Source organism: Aphelocoma coerulescens, unplaced genomic scaffold, assembly GCF_041296385.1.
Source record: "Aphelocoma coerulescens isolate FSJ_1873_10779 unplaced genomic scaffold, UR_Acoe_1.0 HiC_scaffold_298, whole genome shotgun sequence".
NCBI lineage: Eukaryota > Metazoa > Chordata > Aves > Passeriformes > Corvidae > Aphelocoma > Aphelocoma coerulescens.
In genome coordinates this window covers 36,960-56,571 of record NW_027183642.1, presented here as the reverse complement: position 1 = coordinate 56,571, position 19,612 = coordinate 36,960, and the positions used below count along the sequence as shown (strand labels likewise).

At 64.8% G+C, this 19,612-nt stretch overlaps 1 protein-coding gene across 1 annotated transcript; it reads left to right on the top strand.

Annotated features, from left to right (window-relative positions):
• Nucleotides 1–1,739: 1,739 nt before the first annotated feature.
• LOC138101442 (serine/threonine-protein phosphatase 5-like) lies at nt 1,740–18,178 on the top strand (the record flags this gene model as incomplete). The annotated part of the gene is made up of 12 exons (XM_068999225.1): nt 1,740–1,861; nt 4,555–4,796; nt 7,096–7,243; nt 9,881–10,002; nt 10,131–10,196; nt 10,295–10,393; nt 10,537–10,642; nt 12,172–12,314; nt 13,855–13,942; nt 14,037–14,077; nt 15,056–15,234; nt 17,635–18,178. Coding segments are annotated over exons 1-12 (1,896 nt in total), but the record flags the coding sequence as incomplete, so codon positions are not given.
• Between the last annotated feature and the right edge of the window lie 1,434 nt (nt 18,179–19,612).

Below are 19,612 nucleotides of genomic sequence, written 5' to 3'. Positions count from 1 at the left end.
GGGGGGGGTCCTGTACGACCCCCCCCTCCCCCGGCTGTCGCACGCCCCTCCCCCCCTCCCCATATCCCCTCCCCCCCCCCGTGCTGTGCCCACCCCCCATAAAATCGCTCAGAAGCCACCGCGGGCTCCGGCTGTGATTGGGGGGGGGGACATTGGGGGGACACTGGGGACACCGGGGGGGGATGGAGACACCGGGGGGACACGAGGGGACACGGGGGGACACGGGGGGACATGAGGGGACATTGGGGACACGGGGGGACATCGGGGGACACTGGGGGGACACCGGGGGACACGAGGGGTGATGGGGACACCGGGGGACACGAGGGGACACCTGGGGACAGGGAGGGGCCACGGGGGGTGATGGGGACACGGAGGGACACGGGGGGACACGAGGGGACACGGGGGGTGATGGGGACACGAGGGGACATCGGGGGACACCGGGGGACACTTGGGGACACTGAGGGGACACGAGGGGACACCGGGGGGTGATGGGGACACGGGGGACACCGGGGAACATGAGGGGACACGAGGGGACACCGGGGGGTGATGGGGACACTTGGGGATACCGGGGGTGATGGGGACACCGGGGGACACTTAGGGACACGAGGGGACACGGGGGGACACGAGGGGTGATGGGGACACCGGGGGGACATCGGGGGACACCGGGGGACACTGAGGGGACACTTGGGGACACGAGGGGTGATGAGGACACCGGGGGACACCGGGGGACATCGGGGGGTGATGGGGACACTGAGGGGACACGGGGGACATCGGGGGGTGATGGGGACACTTGGGGATACCGGGGGTGATGGGGACACGGGGGGACACGAGGGGACATTGGGGACACCGGGGGACATCGGGGGACACCGGGGGGGGGGGTGGGGACACGGGGGGACACGGGGGGACACGAGGGGTGATGGGGACACCGGGGGACACGGGGGGTGATGAGGACACGCGGGGACACCGGGGGACACGAGGGGACACGGGGGGTGATGGGGGGACACCGGGGGACACGGGGGGACACTGAGGGGACGCTTGGGGACACGAGGGGTGATGGGGACACGGGGGGACATCGAGGGACACCGGGGGACACGTGGGGACACTGAGGGGACACGAGGGGACACCGGGGGTGCTGGGGACACGGGGGACACCGGGGGACACCGGGGGACACGAGGGGACACGGGGGGACACGAGGGGTGATGGGGACACCGGGGGGACATCGGGGGACACCGGGGGACACTGAGGGGACACTTGGGGACACGAGGGGTGATGAGGACACCGGGGGACACCGGGGGACATCGGGGGGTGATGGGGACACTGAGGGGACACGGGGGACATCGGGGGGTGATGGGGACACTTGGGGATACCGGGGGTGATGGGGACACGGGGGGACACGAGGGACACCGGGGGACACGAGGGGACACCGGGGGACACCGGGGGGGGGTGGGGACACGGGGGGACACGGGGGGACACGAGGGGTGATGGGGACACCGGGGGACATCGGGGGACACCGGGGGACATCGGGGGACATGGGGGGACACGAGGGGTGATGAGGACACCGGGGGACACTTGGGGACACCGGGGGACACCGGGGGGACACCGGGGGGGGACACGGCGACCTGCGGCCGCTCCGCTCGCCCTCCGTTTACGACACCGCTCCCCCCCCCCCTCCCACCTCGTCTTTGCGACAGCGGCGGTTGGCGGCCGCGGCCGGCGGCGGCGGCGGCGCTTTGCGGCCCGGCCATGGCGGAGGGAGAGCGGGCGGGGAGCGGCGGCGGCGCCGGCCCCGGGCGGCCCCCGAGCCCCGCCGAGCTCGAACGGGCCGAGGCGCTCAAGGCCCGCGCGAACGAGTTCTTCAAAGGTATCGGCGGGCAACGGGGGCTGCGGGAGAGGGAGCCGCGGCGAGGAACGGGTGGGAACGAGGGCTGCCAGATAGGGAGCCACTGAGGGTAATGGGGGCTGCCAGATAGGGAGCCGCTGAGGGCAATGCGGGGTAAAGGAGCTGCCAGATAGGGATCCATGGAGGGTAATGGAGGCTGCCAGATAGTGAGCCACCACGGGGAACGGGGAATAACGGGTCTGCCAGATTGGGAGCCATGGGGGTCAATGGGCGGTTACGGAGGCTGCCAGATTGGGAGCCACGGGGAATAACGGGGCGTAACAGGGGCTGCCAGATAGGGATCTATAGGGGGCACTGAGGGCTGCCAGATAGGGATCTATAGGGGGCAATGGGAGCTGCCAGATGGGGATCTATAGGGGGCAGTGAGGGCTGCCAGATAGGGATCTATAGGGGGCACTGAGGGCTGCCCTATAGGGATCTATAGGGGGCACTGAGGGCTGCCAGATAGGGATCTATAGGGGGCACTGAGGGCTGCCCTATAGGGATCTATAGGGGGCACTGAGGGCTGCCAGATAGGGATCTATAGGGGGCACTGAGGGCTGCCAGATAGGGATCTATGGGGGGTAACGGGAGCTGCCAGATGGGGATCTATAGGGGGCAATGGGGGCTGCCAGATGGGGATCTATAGGGGGCAGTGGGGGCTGCCAGATAGGGATCTATAGGGGGCACTGAGGGGTGCCAGATAGGGATCTAAAGGGGGCAACGGGGGCTGCCACATAGGAACCTATAGGAGGCAGTGGGGGCTGTCAGATAGGAATCTATAGGGGGCAATGGGGGAAGCCAGATAGGGATATATAGGGGGCACTGAGGGCTGCCAGATGGGGATCTATAGGGGGCAGTGGGGGCTGCCAGATGGGGATCTATAGGGGGCACTGAGGGGTGCCAGATGGGGATCCAGAGGGGGCACTGAGGGCTGCCACATAGGAACCTATAGGAGCAGTATGAGCTGCCAGATAGGGAGCTATGTGGGGCAATGGGGGCTGCCAGATGGGGATCTATAGGGGGCAGTGGGAGCTGCCAGATAGGGAGCTATGTGGGGCAATGGGGGCTGCCAGATGGGGATCTATAGGGGGCAACGGGGGCTGCCCTATAGGGATCTATAGGGGGCAATGGCGGCTGCCAGATGGGGATCTATAGGGGGCACTGTGGGCTGCCATATGGGGATCTATAGGGGGCAATGGGGGCTGCGAGATAGGGATCTATAGGGGGCAACGGGAGCTGCCAGATGGGGATCTATAGGGGGCAATGGGGGGCTGCCAGATGGGGATCTATAGGGGGCAGTGGGAGCTGCCAGATAGGGAGCTATGTGGGGCAATGGGGGCTGCCAGATGGGGATCTATAGGGGGCAACGGGGGCTGCCCTATAGGGATCTATAGGGGGCAATGGCGGCTGCCAGATGGGGATCTATAGGGGGCACTGTGGGCTGCCATATGGGGATCTATAGGGGGCAATGGGGGCTGCGAGATAGGGATCTATAGGGGGCACTGGGGGCTGCCAGATAGGGATCTGTGGGGGGCAATGGGGGCTGCCACATAGGAACCTATAGTGGCAGTGTGAGCTGTCAGATAGGGATCTATAGGGGGCAGTGGGGGATGCCTGATAGGGAGCTATGAGGGGTAGTAGGGGCTGCCAGATGGGGATCTATAGGGGTCAGTGGGGGCTACCAGATAGGGATCTATAGGGGGCAATGGGGGCTGCCCTATAGGGATCTATAGGGGGCACTGGGGGCTGCCAGATAGGGATCTATGGGGGCAATGGGGGCTGCCACATAGGAACCTAGAGTGGCAGTGTGAGCTGTCAGATAGGGATCTATAGGGGGCAGTGTGAGCTGCCAGATGGGGATCTATAGGGGGCAGTGGGGGCTGCCCTATAGGCATCTATAGGAGGCAGTGGGGGCTACCAGATAGGGATCTATAGGGGGCAATGGGGGCTGCCAGATAGGGATCTATAGGGGGCACTGAGGGCTGTCAGATAGGGATCTATAGGGGGCAATGGGGGCTGCCATATGGGGATCTATAGGGATCAATGGCAGCTGCCATATGGGGATCTATAGGGGGCAGATGGGGCTGCCAGATAGAGATCTATGGGGGGTAGTGGCAGGCAATGAGGGCTGCCATATGGGGACCTATAGGTGCAGTATGGGCTGCCAGATAGGGAGGTGTGGGGGACAGTGGGGTCTGGTCACTCCTGGCCTTTGGGGTCTGGTCAGTCCCGGCCTTTGGGGTCTGGTCAGTCCCGGCCTTTGGGGTCTGGTCACCTCCAGCCTTTAGGATCTGGTCACTCCCAGGCCTTTGGGGTCTGATCCCTCCCAGGCCTTTGGGGTCTGGTCACTCCCAGGCCTTTGAGGTCTGGTCACTCCCAGGCCTTTGGGGTGCGGTCACCCCCGGCCTTTAGTGTCTGGTCACCTCCAGCCTTTAGGGTCTGGTCACTCCCAGGCCTTTAGTGTCTGGTCACCTCCAGCCTTTAGGGTCTGGTCACTCCCAGGCCTTTAGTGTCTGGTCACCTCCAGCCTTTAGGGTCTGGTCACTCCCAGGCCTTTAGGATCTGGTCACCCCCGGCCTTTGGGGTCTGATCACCTCCGACCTTTGGCGTCTGGTCACCCTCCATCCACACCCTGACCCCCTGCTTTGGGGTCCCCCTCCCCCCCCGCTCAGGGAAGGACTACGAGAACGCGGTGAAGTTCTACAGCAGCGCCATCGAGCTGAACCCCACCAACGCCATCTACTATGGCAACCGCAGCCTGGCCTACCTGCGCACCGAGTGCTACGGCTACGCCCTGGCCGACGCCACGCGCGCCGTCCAGCTGGACGCCAAGTACGTCAAGGGCTACTACCGGCGAGCGGCCAGCAACATGGCCCTGGGCAAGTTCAAGGCCGCCCTGCGCGACTACGAGACGGTGAGAGGGGAGAGGGCGCGGCGGGGGACGGAGTGGGTGGGGATGTTGTTGGGGGTCAGCGTGGGTCATCGGGGGTCAGCGTGTCCACCCTGAGATCAGGGGAGGGTTGGGGACATCTTTGGGGGCAGTGTGTCCACCCTGAGATCAGGGGAGGGTTGGGGATATCTTTGGGGTCAGCGTGGGTCATCGGGGGTCAGCGTGTCCACCCTGAGCTCAGGGGAGGGTTGGGGACATCTTTGGGGTCAGTGTGTCCACCCTAAGTTCAGGGATCCTCCTGGGGTCAGTGTGACCACCCCGAGCTCAAGGGAGGGTTGGGGTCACCCTTGGGGTCAGTGTGTCCACCCCGAGCTCAGGGGAGGGTTGGGGACACCTCTGGGGTCAGCGTGGGTCATCGGGGTTCAGCGTGTCCACCCTGAGCTCAGGAGAGGATTGGGGACACCCCTGGGGGTCAGTGTGTCCACCCCGAGCTCAGGGGAGAGTTGGGGCCATCTCTGGGGTCAGCGTGGGTCATCGGAGTTTGGGGAATGCTTGGGGACATCCTTGGGATCAGTGTGTCCACCCTGAGCTCAGGGGAGGGTTGGGGACACCCCTGGGGTCAGTGTGTCCACCCTGAGATCAGGGGAGGGTTGGGGATATCTTTGGGGTCAGCGTGGGTCATCGGGGGTCAGCGTGTCCACCTTGAGATCAGGGGAGGGTTGGGGACATCTTTGGGGTCAGTGTGTCCACCCTAAGTTCAGGGATCCTCCTGGGGTCAGTGTGACCACCCCGAGCTCAGGGGAGGGTTGGGGACATCTTTGGGGTCAGTGTGTCCACTCTGAGATCAGGGGAGGGTTGGGGATATCTTTGGGGTCAGTGTGTCCACTCTGAGATCAGGGGAGGGTTGGGGACATCCTTGGGGTCAGTGTGTCCACCCTGAGCTCAAGGGAGGGTTGGGGTCACCCTTGGGGTCAGTGTGTCCACCCTGAGCTCAGGGGAGGGTTGGGGACACCCCTGGTCCCAGAAGATGTCCTGGGGCTGTGTCCTTAGGTGTCCCTGACTGTCCCTGTCCCCTGACAGGGTGTCCCTGTCCCCTGAGGGGCTGTCCCGGGGTGTCCCCATCCCCTGAGGGGCTGTCCTGGAGTGTCCCCATCCCCTGAGGGGCTGTCCCGGGGTGTCCCCATCCCCTGAGGGGTTGTCCCCGAGCTGTCCCCATCCCCTGAGGGGTTGTCCTGGAGTGTCCCCATCCCCTGAGGGGCTGTCCCAGGATATCCCCATCCCCTGAGGGGCTGTCCCAGGATATCCCCATCCCCTGAGGGGCTGTCCCGGGCTGTCCCCATCCCCTGAGGGGCTGTCCCGGGGTGTCCCCATCCCCTGAGGGGTTGTCCCCGGGGTGTCCCCATCCCCTGAGGGGCTGTCCCGGGGTGTCCCCATCCCCTGAGGGGCTGTCCCGGGGTGTCCCGGGGTGTCCCCATCCCCTGAGGGGCTGTCCCGGGGTGTCCCCTGCGTGTCCCCATCCCCTGAGGGGCTGTCCCGGGCTGTCCCCATCCCCTGAGGGGCTGTCCCGGGGTGTCCCCATCCCCTGAGGGGTTGTCCCCGGGGTGTCCCCATCCCCTGAGGGGCTGTCCCGGGGTGTCCCCATCCCCTGAGGGGCTGTCCCCGGGGTGTCCCCGGGGTGTCCCCATCCCCTGAGGGGCTGTCCCGGGGCTGTCCCGGGGTGTCCCCATCCCCTGAGGGGCTGTCCCGGGGTGTCCCCTGCGTGTCCCCATCCCCTGAGGGGCTGTCCCAGGGTGTCCCCTGGCTGTCCCCATCCCCTGAGGGGTTGTCCTGGGGTGTCCCCATCCCCTGAGGGGTTGTCCCGGGGTGTCCCCATCCCCTGAGGGGTTGTCCCGGGGTCTCCCCATCCCCTGAGGGGCTGTCCCGGGGTGTCCCCAGGGTGTCCCCATCCCCTGAGGGGCTGTCCCGGGGTCTCCCCATCCCCTGAGGGGCTGTCCCGGGGTGTCCCCTGGCTGTCCCCATCCCCTGAGGGGCTGTCCTGGGGTGTCCCCATCCCCTGAGGGGTTGTCCCGGGGTCTCCCCATCCCCTGAGGGGCTGTCCCGGGGTGTCCCCTGGCTGTCCCCATCCCCTGAGGGGCTGTCCCGGGGTGTCCCCAGGGTGTCCCCATCCCCTGAGGGGCTGTCCCGGGCTGTCCCCATCCCCTGAGGGGCTGTCCCGGGCTGTCCCCATCCCCTGAGGGGCTGTCCTGGGGTGTCCCCATCCCCTGAGGGGTTGTCCCGGGGTCTCCCCATCCCCTGAGGGGCTGTCCCCGGGCTGTCCCCGCAGGTGGTGAAGGTCAGGCCCAATGACAAGGACGCCAAGCTCAAGTACCAGGAGTGTCACCGCATCGTCAAGCAGAAGGCCTTCGAGAGGGCCATCGCCAGCGACGAGCACAAGCGCTCCGTGGTCGACTCGCTGGACATCGAGAGCATGAGTGAGACCCCCAAACCCACCCAGGGGGGGCTCAGGGGTCACTTGGGGCTCCTTGGAAAGCCCCCAGAGGAGGCTCAAGGTCCCTGACAGGGGCTGGGGTCCCCATAAGGGTTCCTGTGAGGGTTTGGGGTCTCCAGGAGGATCGCTGGGGAGTTTGTGGGGGGCTCTGGGAGGGTCTGGGGAGTCCCTGGGGGTTCCTGTGACGGTCTGGGGTCTCCAGGAAGGTCCCTGTGAGGATCTGGGGAGTCCCTGGGGGTTCCTGTGAGGGTTTGGGGTCTCCAGGAGGATCGCTGGGGAGTTTGTGGGGGTCCCTGTGAGGGTCTGGTGAGTCCCTGGGGGTCCCTGTGAGGGTCTGGTGAGTCCCTGGGGAGTCCCTGGGGGTTCCTGTGAGGGTCTGGGGTCTCCAGGAGGATCGCTGGGGAGTTTGTGGGGGTCCCTGTGAGGGTCTGGTGAGTCCCTGGGGGTCCCTGTGAGGGTCTGGTGAGTCCCTGGGGAGTCCCTGGGGGTTCCTGTGAGGGTCTGGGGTCTCCAGGAAGATCGCTGGGGAGTTTGTGGGGGTCCCTGTGATGATCTGGGGAGTCCCTGGGGGTTCCTGTGAGGGTCTGGGGTCTCCAGGAGGATCGCTGGGGAGTTTGTGGGGGTCCCTGTGATGATCTGGGGAGTCCCTGGGGGTTCCTGTGAGGGTCTGGGGTCTCCAGGAAGGTCCCTGGGAGGATCTGGGGAGTTTGTGGGGGTTCCTATGAAGGTCTGGGGTCTCCAGGAAGGTCCCTGGGAGGATCTGGGGAATTCTTGGGGGTTCCTGGTTGGGTCTGGAGGCTCTGGGGGTGTCCCTGGGAGGACCTTGGGGTCTCTGTGGGGGTCTGAGGGTCCCCATGAGGGTCCTGGAGATGTTCTGGGGGTCCCCACGTGTGTCTTGGGGTCCCCATGAACATCTGGGGGTCCCCACGAGGATCTGTGGGAGGGTTTTGGGGTCTCCATGAGGGTCTTGGAGATGTTCTGCGGGTCCCCACGTGTGTCTTGGGGTGTCCAGACAAGCTTTGGGACCCTCATGAGGGTCTTGGGGTCCCCATGAACATCTGGGGGTCCCCACAAGGATCTCTGGGAGGCTTTTGGGATCCCCTGAGGGTCCCCATGAGGCTCCTGGAGATGTTCTGGGGGTCCCTGTGAGGGTTCTGGAGATGTTCTGAGGGTCCTGACGTGTGTCTTGGGGTGTCCAGACGAGCTTTGGGACCCTGGTGAGGGTCTTGGGGTCCCCATGAACATCTGAGGGTCCCCACAAGGATCTCTGGGAGGGTTTTGGGATCCCCTGAGGGTCCTGGAGAGGTTCTGGTGGTCCCCATGTGTGTCTTGGGGTCCCCATGAACATCTGGGGGTCCCCACGAGGATCTCTGGGAGGCTTTTGGGATCCCCTGAGGGTCCCCATGAGGCTCCTGGAGATGTTCTGAGGGTCCCCGTGAGGGTTCTGGAGATGTTCTGAGGGTCCTGACGTGTGTCTTGGGGTGTCCAGACGAGCTTTGGGACCCTGGTGAGGGTCTTGGGGTCCCCATGAACATCTGAGGGTCCCCACGAGGATCTCTGGGAGGGTTTTGGGGTCCCCATGAGGGTTCTGGAGAGGTTCTGAGGGTCCCCACGTGTGTCTTGGGGTCCCCATGAACATCTGGGGGTCCCCACGAGGATCTCTGGGAGGCTTTTGGGATCCCCTGAGGGTCCCCATGAGGCTCCTGGAGATGTTCTGAGGGTCCCCGTGAGGGTTCTGGAGATGTTCTGAGGGTCCCCACGTGTGTCTTGGGGTGTCCAGACGAGCTTTGGGACCCTGGTGAGGGTCTTGGGGTCCCCATGAACATCTGAGGGTCCCCACGAGGATCTCTGGGAGGCTTTTGGGATCCCCTGAGGGTCCCCATGAGGCTCCTGGAGATGTTCTGGGGGTCCTGACGTGGGTCTTGGGGTGCCCAGACAAGCTTTGGGACCCTGGTGAGGGTCTTGGGGTCCCCATGAACATCTGGGGGTCCCCACGAGGATCTCTGGGAGGGTTTTGGGGTCCCCATGAGGGTTCTGGAGAGGTTCTGAGGGTCCTCACGTGTGTCTTGGGGTCCCCATGAACATCTGGGGGTCCCCACGAGGATCTGTGGGAGGGTTTTGGGGTCTCCATGAGGCTCCTGGAGATGTTCTGAGGGTCCTGACGTGTGTCTTGGGGTGTCCAGACGAGCTTTGGGACCCTGGTGAGGGTCTTGGGGTCCCCATGAACATCTGAGGGTCCCCACAAGGATCTCTGGGAGGCTTTTGGGATCCCCTGAGGGTCCCCATGAGGCTCCTGGAGATGTTCTGGGGGTCCTGACGTGGGTCTTGGGGTGTCCAGACGAGCTTTGGGACCCTGGTGAGGGTCTTGGGGTCCCCATGAACATCTGAGGGTCCCCACGAGGATCTCTGGGAGGCTTTTGGGGTCCCCTGAGGGTCCCCATGAGGCTCCTGGAGAGGTTCTGGTGGTCCCCACGAGGTTCTGAGGTGCCCAGCTGACCTTTTGTCCCCACCGCCCGGCTCCCCACGCCAAAGCCCAGCACCCCCAGCCCATCCCCCGCCTCTGAGGGACCCCTGGGGGTTGATCCACCTTGTCCCCCACTGTCCCCTCCTGTCCCCGCAGCCATCGAGGACGAGTACAGCGGCCCCAAGCTGGAGGACGGCAAGGTGACCTTGGCCTTCATGAAGGAGCTCATGCAGTGGTACAAGGACCAGAAGAAACTCCACAGGAAATGCGCCTACCAGGTACCCCCCAAAAACCCCCCCCCCCACCCCCCAAAAAAAAAAACCCCCCCCCTCTCTCCTCCTCCTCCTCCTCCTCCTCCCGTCCCCATCCCGTCCCCAGACGTCCCCACACGTCCCCACCCCCGCAGATCCTGGTGCAGGTGAAGGAGGTGCTGGCCAAGCTGCCCACCCTGGTGGAGACCACGTTGAAGGAGGTGGGTGCCCCCTTGGGCCGGGCCGGTGGGTGGCGGGCGACGGGTGCCGCGTGCCGCCGCGGTGACGTCGGTGCCACCCGCGTGTCCATCCCGAGCAGACGGAGAAGGTGACGGTGTGCGGGGACACCCACGGGCAGTTCTACGACCTGCTCAACATCTTCGAGCTCAACGGGCTGCCCTCCGAGGCCAATCCTTACGTATCCACGGCTTCCCCTCTGGGGCTGGGCTCGGGATGGTGGGTTTGAGGGGGTGGGGGGGACGCTGGTGGGCTGAGGGGGGGGGGGGGGGGACACCCCGCTGGACATGGGGTGGGGGGTCGTTGTCCTGAACCGGGGGACAGATTTTCAACGGGGACTTCGTGGACCGCGGCTCCTTCTCGGTCGAGGTCATCCTGACGCTCTTCGGCTTCAAGCTGCTCTACCCCGACCACTTCCACCTGCTCCGAGGTAATTCCAGAGGCTCGGGGGTGAGGCTTGGACCCCCCCCCTCAGCCAGGTTTGGTGGTGGGGGAGGGGTCATGTCCCCAAGCTGTCCCTTGTTGTCACCGCTGGATCACTATCTGGCAGCCCCTGCTGTTGTTGTTGCCCATGATGGATCCCAATCTGGCAGCCCCTGTGGAGGGGACACTTTTTTCCTGTGACCACCCCCTCGTCCCCTCGGGGTTGGGGACATCTGTGTCCCTTGGGGATTTGGGGGATCCCTGTCCCCTCGGGGTTGGTGGCATCGCTGTCCCGTGGGGATTTGGGGGATCCCTGTCCCCTCGGCGTTGGTGGCATCGCTGTCCCGTGGGGATTTGGGGGATCCCTGTCCCCTCGGGGTTGGTGGCATCGCTGTCCCGTGGGGATTTGGGGGATCCCTGTCCCCTCGGGGTTGGTGGCATCACTGTCCCTTGGGGATTTGGGGGATCCCTGTCCCCTCAGCGTTGGTGGCATCGCTGTCCCTTGGGGATTTGGGGGATCCCTGTCCCCTCGGCGTTGGTGTCATCGCTGTCCCTTGGGGATTTGGGGGATCCCTGTCCCCTCGGCGTTGGTGGCATCGCTGTCCCGTGGGGATTTGGGGGATCCCTGTCCCCTCGGGGTTGGTGGCATCGCTGTCCCTTGGGGATTTGGGGGATCCCTGTCCCCTCGGGGTTGGTGGCATCGCTGTCCCTTGGGGATTTGGGGGATCCCTGTCCCCTCGGGGTTGGGGACATCCGTGTCCCTTGGGGATTTGGGGGATCCCTGTCCCCTCGGCGTTGGGGACATCCGTGTCCCTTGGGGATTTGGGGGATCTCTGTCCCCTCGGCGTTGGTGGCATCGCTGTCCCGTGGGGATTTGGGGGATCCCTGTCCCCTCGGGGTTGGGGACATCCGTGTCCCTTGGGGATTTGGGGGATCCCTGTCCCCTCGGGGTTGGTGGCATCGCTGTGCCTTGGGGATTTGGGGGATCCCTGTCCCCTCGGCGTTGGTGGCATCGCTGTCCCGTGGGGATTTGGGGGATCCCTGTCCCCTCGGTGTTGGGGACATCCGTGTCCCTTGGGGATTTGGGGGATCCCTGTCCCCTCGGCGTTGGTGGCATCGCTGTCCCTTGGGGATTTGGGGGATCCCTGTCCCCTCGGCGTTGGTGGCATCGCTGTCCCTTGGCGATGTCCCTGTCCCCAACCCCAGGACCAGCTCGCGGTGCCGCATCACGGGGTCGTGTCCCCTCTGTGCCACGGCGTGGCACGTCCCGTGTCCCCCGCGGGGTGCAGGGCCCTGTCCTGCGTCACAGGGCCACGTCCCCTGTCCCCAACCCTCGCTCCTTGTCCCCATCTCCCTCCTGGGGTCCTTCTCTGTCCCACACCCCCCCCCGCCCCCGTCCCCAGAGCCCATCCCGTCCCCTCGGGACCGTCCCAGCCCGGATTCTGGGGGCCGAGCCGCAGCGCTGCGTCCCCTGCCCGTGTCCCCAGGCCTGGGCAGTGTCCCCCAGGCGTGGCAGTTGTCCCCGTGTCCCCTCAGGGAACCACGAGACGGACAACATGAACCAGATCTACGGCTTCGAGGGCGAGGTGAAGGCCAAGTACACGGCGCAGATGTTCGCCCTTTTCAGCGAGGTCTTCGAGTGGCTGCCCCTGGCCCAGTGCATCAACGGCAAAGTGCTGGTGAGGGGACACCGGAGGGGACACCGGAGGGGACGTTGTCACCGGGAGTCACTATCTGGCAGCGCCCATTGAGAGGGATGGCTCCCTTTTTGGCAGCTTGTGGATTCACTTTTTGGCAGCCGCTATTGACTGTAATTGGTCACTATTTGGCAGCCCCCATTGATTTTGAATAGGAGGTCACTATTTGGCGGCCCCCGTTGATTTTGAATAGGTCACTATTTGGCGGCCCCCTTGGGATCACTCTTTGGCAGCCCCTATTGACTTGAAGGGATCACTATTTGGCGGCCCTTGACTCTGAGGGATCACTATTTGGCGACCCCTCGGGATAAGTATTTGGCAGCCCCTATTGTCGTTTATGGTTCACTATTTGGCGACCCCTTGGGGTAACTATTTGGCAGTCCCCATTGACTCTAATAGCTCACTATTTGGCGACCCCTTGGGGTAACTATTTGGCAGTCCCCATTGACTATAATAGCTCACTATTTGGCGACCCCTTGGGATAACTATTTGGCAGTCCCCATTGACTATAATAGCTCACTATTTGGCGACCCCTTGGGATAACTATTTGGCAGTCCCCATTGACTATAATAGCTCACTATTTGGCGACCCCTTGGGATAACTATTTGGCAGTCCCCATTGACTATAATAGCTCACTATTTGGCGACCCCTTGGGATAACTATTTGGCAGCCGCTATTGTCTCCTATGGTTCACTATTTGGCGGCCCCCTTGGCTCAGTATTTGGCAGCCGCTATTGACTATAATAGATCACTATTTGGCAATTCCTATTGATCTCTGTGGGTCACTATTTAGCAGTTCCCCTCCATCACTATTTGGCAGCCCCCCATGGTTCACAATAGATCACTATCTTGCAGGCCCACTGTCCCCAGTTGCCCCCTGTGACTTCTGATCCCTGTCCTTGAGGGGATTTGGGGGGGCATTCCCTGTCCCCACGGGGTGACCCCCATCCCTGGGAGGGGGTTTGGAGTGTCCCTGCTGTCCCCATGGGGTGACCCCCATCCCTGGGTGGGATTTGGGATGTCCCTGCTGTCCCCATGGGGTGACCCCCATCCCTGGGTGGGATTTGGGGTGTCCCTGCTGTCCCCATGGGGTGACCCCCATCCCTGGGAGGGGGTTTGGAGTGTCCCTGCTGTCCCCATGGGGTGACCCCCATCCCTGGGAGGGATTTGGGGTGTCCCTGCTGTCCCCACGGGGTGACCCCCATCCCTGGGAGGGGGTCTTGGGTGTCCCTGCTGTCTCCATGGGGTGACCCCCATCCCTGGGTGGGATTTGGGGTGTCCCTGCTGTCCCCACGGGGTGACCCCCATCCCTGGGAGGGATTTGGGGTGTCCCTGCTGTCTCCATGGGGTGACCCCCATCCCTGGGAGGGGATTTGGGGTGTCCCTGTCCCAAGTTGGGGAGGGGGTTTGGGGGTCTTGGGTGTCCCTTGTCACCCCCTCAGTGTCAGGATGGGCGATTGTCCCCCCCCCCTCCCCGTCCCTGCTGTCCCCCCTGATGTCCCCACCGCGTGTCCCCGCCCAGATCATGCACGGGGGGCTCTTCAGCGAGGACGGCGTCACCCTCGATGACATCCGCAAGATCGAGCGGAACCGGCAGCCCCCAGACTCAGGTGGGACAGGGACCCCCACCCACCCCACCCCGAGGTGTCCCCAGGGTGTCCCCAGCGAGGGGCCGAGCTGTGACCACCCCCCGTGTCCCCCCAGGGCCGATGTGTGACCTGCTCTGGTCCGACCCCCAGCCCCAGGTGAGCTGTGACCCCTCCCCCGGTGATGTCCCCTGGGGTGTCCCCGGGTCCTGGTGTCACCCTTGTCCTGTCCCCTGGGGTGTCCCGGGTCCTGGTGTCACCCTTGTCCTGTCCCCTGGGGTGTCCCTGGGTCCTGGTGTCACCCCTGTCCTGTCCCCTGGGGTGTCCCCGGTCCTGGTGTCACCCCTGTCCTGTCCCCTGGGGTGTCCCGGGTCCTGGTGTCACCCCTGTCCTGTCCCCTGGGGTGTCCCAGGTCCTGGTGTCACCCCTGTCCTGTCCCCTGGGGTGTCCCCGGGTCCTGGTGTCACCCCTGTCCTGTCCCCTGGGGTGTCCCAGGTCCTGGTGTCACCCCTGTCCTGTCCCCTGGGGTGTCCTCGGGTCCTGGTGTCACCCACCAGGTCCCAGTGCCACCCTCTTCCTGTCCCCAACTTCCCAGTGCCACCAGCTGTACCCCCAACCCCACCGCCACCCCCTGCCACATCTGCTGACCCCTCTGTCCCCCCCCCGGTGTCCCCACGGTGTCCCCACGGTGTCCCCAGTAAGCAGGGGGTCAGCTGACCCCTCTGACCCCCCTGGTGTCCCCACGGTGTCCCCATGGTGTCCCCACAATGTCCCCACATTGTCCCCCCCACGGTGTCCCCCAGAACGGCCGCTCGGTCAGCAAGCGAGGGGTCAGCTGCCCCCTCTGTCCCCCCACGGTGTCCCCACGGTGTCCCCACGGTGTCCCCAGAAAGCGAGGGGTCAGCTGCCCCCTCTGTCCCCCCACAATGTCCCCACGATGTCCCTACGATCCCGTGGTGTCCCCACGATGTCCCCACATTGTCCCCCCCCGTGGTGTCCCCCAGAACGGCCGCTCGGTCAGCAAGCGAGGGGTCAGCTGCCCCCTCTGTCCCCCCCATGGTGTCCCCACGATGTCCCTACAATCCCGTGGTGTCCCCACGATGTCCCCACATTGTCCCCCCCCGTGGTGTCCCCCAGAACGGCCGCTCGGTCAGCAAGCGAGGGGTCAGCTGCCAGTTCGGCCCCGATGTCACCAAGCGCTTCCTGGAGCGGAACCGCCTGGAGCTCATCATCCGCAGCCACGAGGTCAAGCCCGAGGGCTACGAGGTAGCCCACGATGGCCGCTGCGTCACCGTCTTCTCCGCCCCCAACTACTGGTGAGGGGACAGCGGGGGACACGGGTGGCGGGAGGGCCCGGCGGTGGCGGTGCTGGCGTGGCCTTGGTGCTGTCCCCGGTGTCCCCGGATCACCTCGTCCCCACCGTGGTCCGGTGTCACCTGAGCCAGGTGGTCCCCGTGATCCAGTCCCCAAAGGTCCCCTGTGCCTCGTTGTCCCCAAATGGCCCCGTCCTTGGTGGTCCCCCAGGCTCGGTGGCCCCAAGTGTCCCCAAATGTCCCCACATGTCTCCTGTACCTCATTGTCCCCAAATGTCCCCGTCCCTGGTGGTCCCTCAGCCTCGCTGGCCAGTGGGGGCCGTGCTCTGGTGGCCCCAAATGTCCCCAAATGTCCCCAGTGTCCCGTCCCTGGTGGTCCCCCAGCCTCGGTGGCCAACGGGGGCCGTGCTCTGGTGGCCCCAGGTGTCCCCAAAGGTCCCCTGTGCCTCGTTGTCCCCAAATGTCCCCATCCTTGGTGGTCCCTCGGGCTCGGTGGCCAACGGGGGCCGTGCTCTGGTGTCCCCAAGTGTCCCCAAAGGTCCCCTGTGCCTCGTTGTCCCCAAATGTCCCCGTCCCTGGTGGTCCCCCAGGCTCGGTGGCCAGTGGGGGCCGTGCTCTGGTGGTCCTAAGTGTCCCCAAAGGTCCCCTGTGCCTCGTTGTCCCCAAATGTCCCCGTCCTTGGTGGTCCCCCAGGCTCAGTGGCCAACAGGGGCCATGCTCTGGTGGTCCCAAGTGTCCCCAAATGTCCCCAGTGTCCTGTCCCTGGTGGTCCCCCAGGCTCGGTGGCCAGTGGGGGCTGTGCTCTGGTGGCCCCAAGTGTCCCCAAATGTCCCCAAATGTCCCCAGTGTCCCATCCCTGGTGGTCCCCCAGCCTCAGTGGCCAGTGGGGGCTGTGCTCTGGTGGCCCCAAGTGTCCCCAAGTGTCCCCAAATGTCCCCAGTATCCCATCCATGGTGGTCCCCCAGCCTCAGTGGCCAGTGGGGGCTGTGCTCTGGTAGCCCCAAGTGTCCCCAGATGTCCCCAGTGTCCCATCCCAGGTGGTCCCCCAGCCTCAGTGGCCAGTGGGGGCTGTGCTCTGGTGGCCCCAAGTGTCCCCAAATGTCCCCAGTGCCCCACCCCTGGTGGTCCCCCAAGCTCGGTGGCCAACGGGGGCCTTGCTCTGGTAGCCCCAAATGTCCCCAGTGTCCCATCCCTGGTGGTCCCCCAGCCTCGGTGGCCAACAGGGGCCGTGCTCTGGTGGCCCCAAATGTCCCCAAGTGTCCCCAAATGTCCCCAGTGTCCCGTCCCTGGTGGTCCCCCAGGCTAGGTGGCCAACAGGGGCCGTGCTCTGGTGGCCCCAAATGTCCCCAAATGTCCCCAAATGTCCCCAAATGTCCCCAAATGTCCCCAGTGTCCCATCCCAGGTGGTCCCCCAGGCTCGGTGGCCAGTGGGGGCCGTGCTCTGGTGGCCCCAAGTGTCCCCAAATGTCCCCAAATGTCCCCAAATGTCCCCAGTGTCCCGTCCCTGGTGGTCCCCCAGCTTTGGTGGCCAACAGGGGCCGCGCTCTGGTGGTCCCAAGTGTCCCCAAGTGTCCCCAAATGTCCCCAGTGTCCCGTCCCTGGTGGTCCCCCAGGCTCGGTGGCCAATGGGGGCTGTGCTCTGGTGGCCCCAAGTGTCCCCAAGTGTCCCCAAATGTCCCCAGTATCCCATCCCTGGTGGTCCCCCAGGCTCAGTGGCCAGCGGGGCCGTGCTCTGGTGGTCCCAAGTGTCCCCAAATGTCCCCAGTGTCCCGTCCCTGGTGGTCCCCCAGGCTCGGTGGCCACAGGGGCCTTGCTCTGGTAGCCCCAAATGTCCCCAGTGTCCCATCCCTGGTGGTCCCCCAGGCTCGGTGGCCAATGGGGGCCGTGCTCTGGTGGCCCCAGGTGTCCCCAAATGTCCCCAAGTGTCCCCAAATGTCCCCAGTGTCCTGTCCCTGGTGGTCCCCCAGCCTCAGTGGCCAGTGGGGGCTGTGCTCTGGTGGCCCAAGTGTCCCCAAATGTCCCCAGTGTCCTGTCCCTGGTGGTCCCCCAGGCTCGGTGGCCAACGGGGGCCCTGCTCTGGTGGCCCCAAGTGTCCCCAAATGTCCCCGTGTCCCATCCCTGGTGGTCCCCCAGGCTCGGTGGCCAGTGGGGGCCGTGCTCTGGTGGTCCTAAGTGTCCCCAAAGGTCCCCTGTGCCTCGTTGTCCCCAAATGTCCCCGTCCTTGGTGGTCCCCCAGCCTTGGTGGCCAACAGGGGCCATGCTCTGGTGGCCCCAAATGTCCCCAGTGTCCCATCCCTGGTGGTCCCCCAGGCTCGGTGGCCAGCGGGGGCCGTGCTCTGGTGGCCCCAAGTGTCCCCCAAATGTCCCCAAATGTCCCCAAATGTCCCCAAATGTCCCCTGCAGTGACCAGATGGGCAACAAGGGCTCCTACATCCACCTGCGGGGCAGCGACCTCCGCCCCGACTTCCACCAGTTCACAGCAGTGGTGAGTCTGGGGGCACTGGGACCCCCCCAAAAATCCACCCAAGGACCCCAAAATCCAACCCCAGGGACCCCAAAAATCCTGGGAGCTCCAAAACCTTCCTGGGGACCCCCAAAATCCACCCCAGGGACCCCAAAAATCCTGGGAGATCCAAAACCTTCCTGGGGACCCCCCAAAATGCACCCCAGGGACCCCAAAAACCCTCCCTGGGGACCCCCAAATCCAACCCAGGGACCCCCCAAAAACCCCAACCCAGAGACCCCCAAAATGCACCCCAGGGACCCCAAAAACCACCCCAGGGACCCCAAAAATCCTGGAGCTCCAAAACCTTCCTGGGGACCCCCAAAATCCAACCCAGGACCCCCAAAATCCACCCCAGGGACCCCCAAAATCCACCCCAGGGACCCCAAAAACCTTCCCAGGGACCCCAAAAATCCTGGGAGCTCCAAAACCTTCCTGGGGACCCCCAAAATCCACCCCAGGACCCCCAAAATCCACCCCAGGGACCCCAAAAACCTTCCCAGGGACCCCAAAAATCCTGGGAGCTCCAAAAACCTTCCTGGGGACCCCAAAATCCACCCCAGGACCCCCAAAATCCACCCCAGGGACCCCAAAAACCTTCCCAGGGACCCAAAAATCCTGGGAGCTCCAAAACCCTCCCTGGGGACCCCCAAAATCCAACCCAGGACCCCCAAAAACCTTCCCTGGGGACCCCCAGAATCCACCCCAGGGACCCCAAAAACCCAACCCAGGGACCCCAAAAATCCTGGGAGCTCCAAAACCTTCCTGGGGATCCCCAATCCCACCCCAGAGACCCCCAAAATCCACCCCAGGGACCCCAAAAACCCCAACCCAGGGACCCCCAAAAATCCTGGGAGCTCCAAAACCTTCCTGGGGATCCCCAAATCCAACCCAGGGACCCCAAAAAACCCTCCCTGGGGACCCCCAAAAACCTCTCGAGGTTTCTCGAACCCCCCCAAATCCCCTTTGGGGGTCCCTGGGCTTTATTGGGGGGGGGGTCCTGGGGGTCTTATCTTTAATGGGGGGTGGGGTTCAGAGGGGTTTTGGGGGGCTCTGGGGGGGTCCTGAGGGGCTCTTGGGGGTCTTTAAAGGGGGGGTCAGAGGGGTTTTGGGGGCTCTGGGGGGGGGGTCTCATCTTTATGGGGGGGGTCCTGAGGGGCTCTTGGGGTCTTTAAAGGGGGGGTCAGAGGGGTTTTGGGGGGCTCTGGGGGGGGTCCTGAGGGGCTCTTGGGGGTCTTTAATGGGGGGGGGGTTCAGAGGGGTTTTGGGGGGCTCTGGGGGGAGGTCCTGAGGGGCTCTTGGGGGTCTTTAATGGGGGGGGGGGTTCAGAGGGGTTTTGGGAGGCTCGGGGGGGGGTCTCATATTTATGGGGGGGGTCCTGAGGGGCTCTTGGGGGTCTTTAAAGGGGCGGGGGGTTCAGAGGGGTTTTGGGGGGCTCTGGGGGGGGTCTCATCTTTATGGGGGGGGTCCTAAGGGGCTCTTGGGAGTCTTTAATGGGGGGGGTCAGAGGGGTTTTGGGGGGCTCTGGGGGGGGGGTCCTGAGGGGCTCTTGGGGGTCTTTAAAAGGGGGGGGTCAGAGGGGTTTTGGGGGGCTCTGGGGGAGGGTCTCATATTTATGGGGTGGTCCTGAGGGGCTCTGGGGGGTCTTTAATGGGCGGGGGGTTCAGAGGGGTTTGGGGGGGGCTCTGAGGGGGGGTCCAGAGGGGCTCTGGGGGGTCTTTAATGGGGGGGGAGTTCAGAGGGGTTTTGGGGGGCTCTGGGGGGGGGGTCCTGAGGGGGCTCTTGGGGGTCTTTAAAGGGGGGGGTCAGAGGGGTTTTGGGGGGCTCTATGGGGGGGGGTCCTGAGGGCTCTTGGGGGTCTTTAATGGGGGGGGGTTC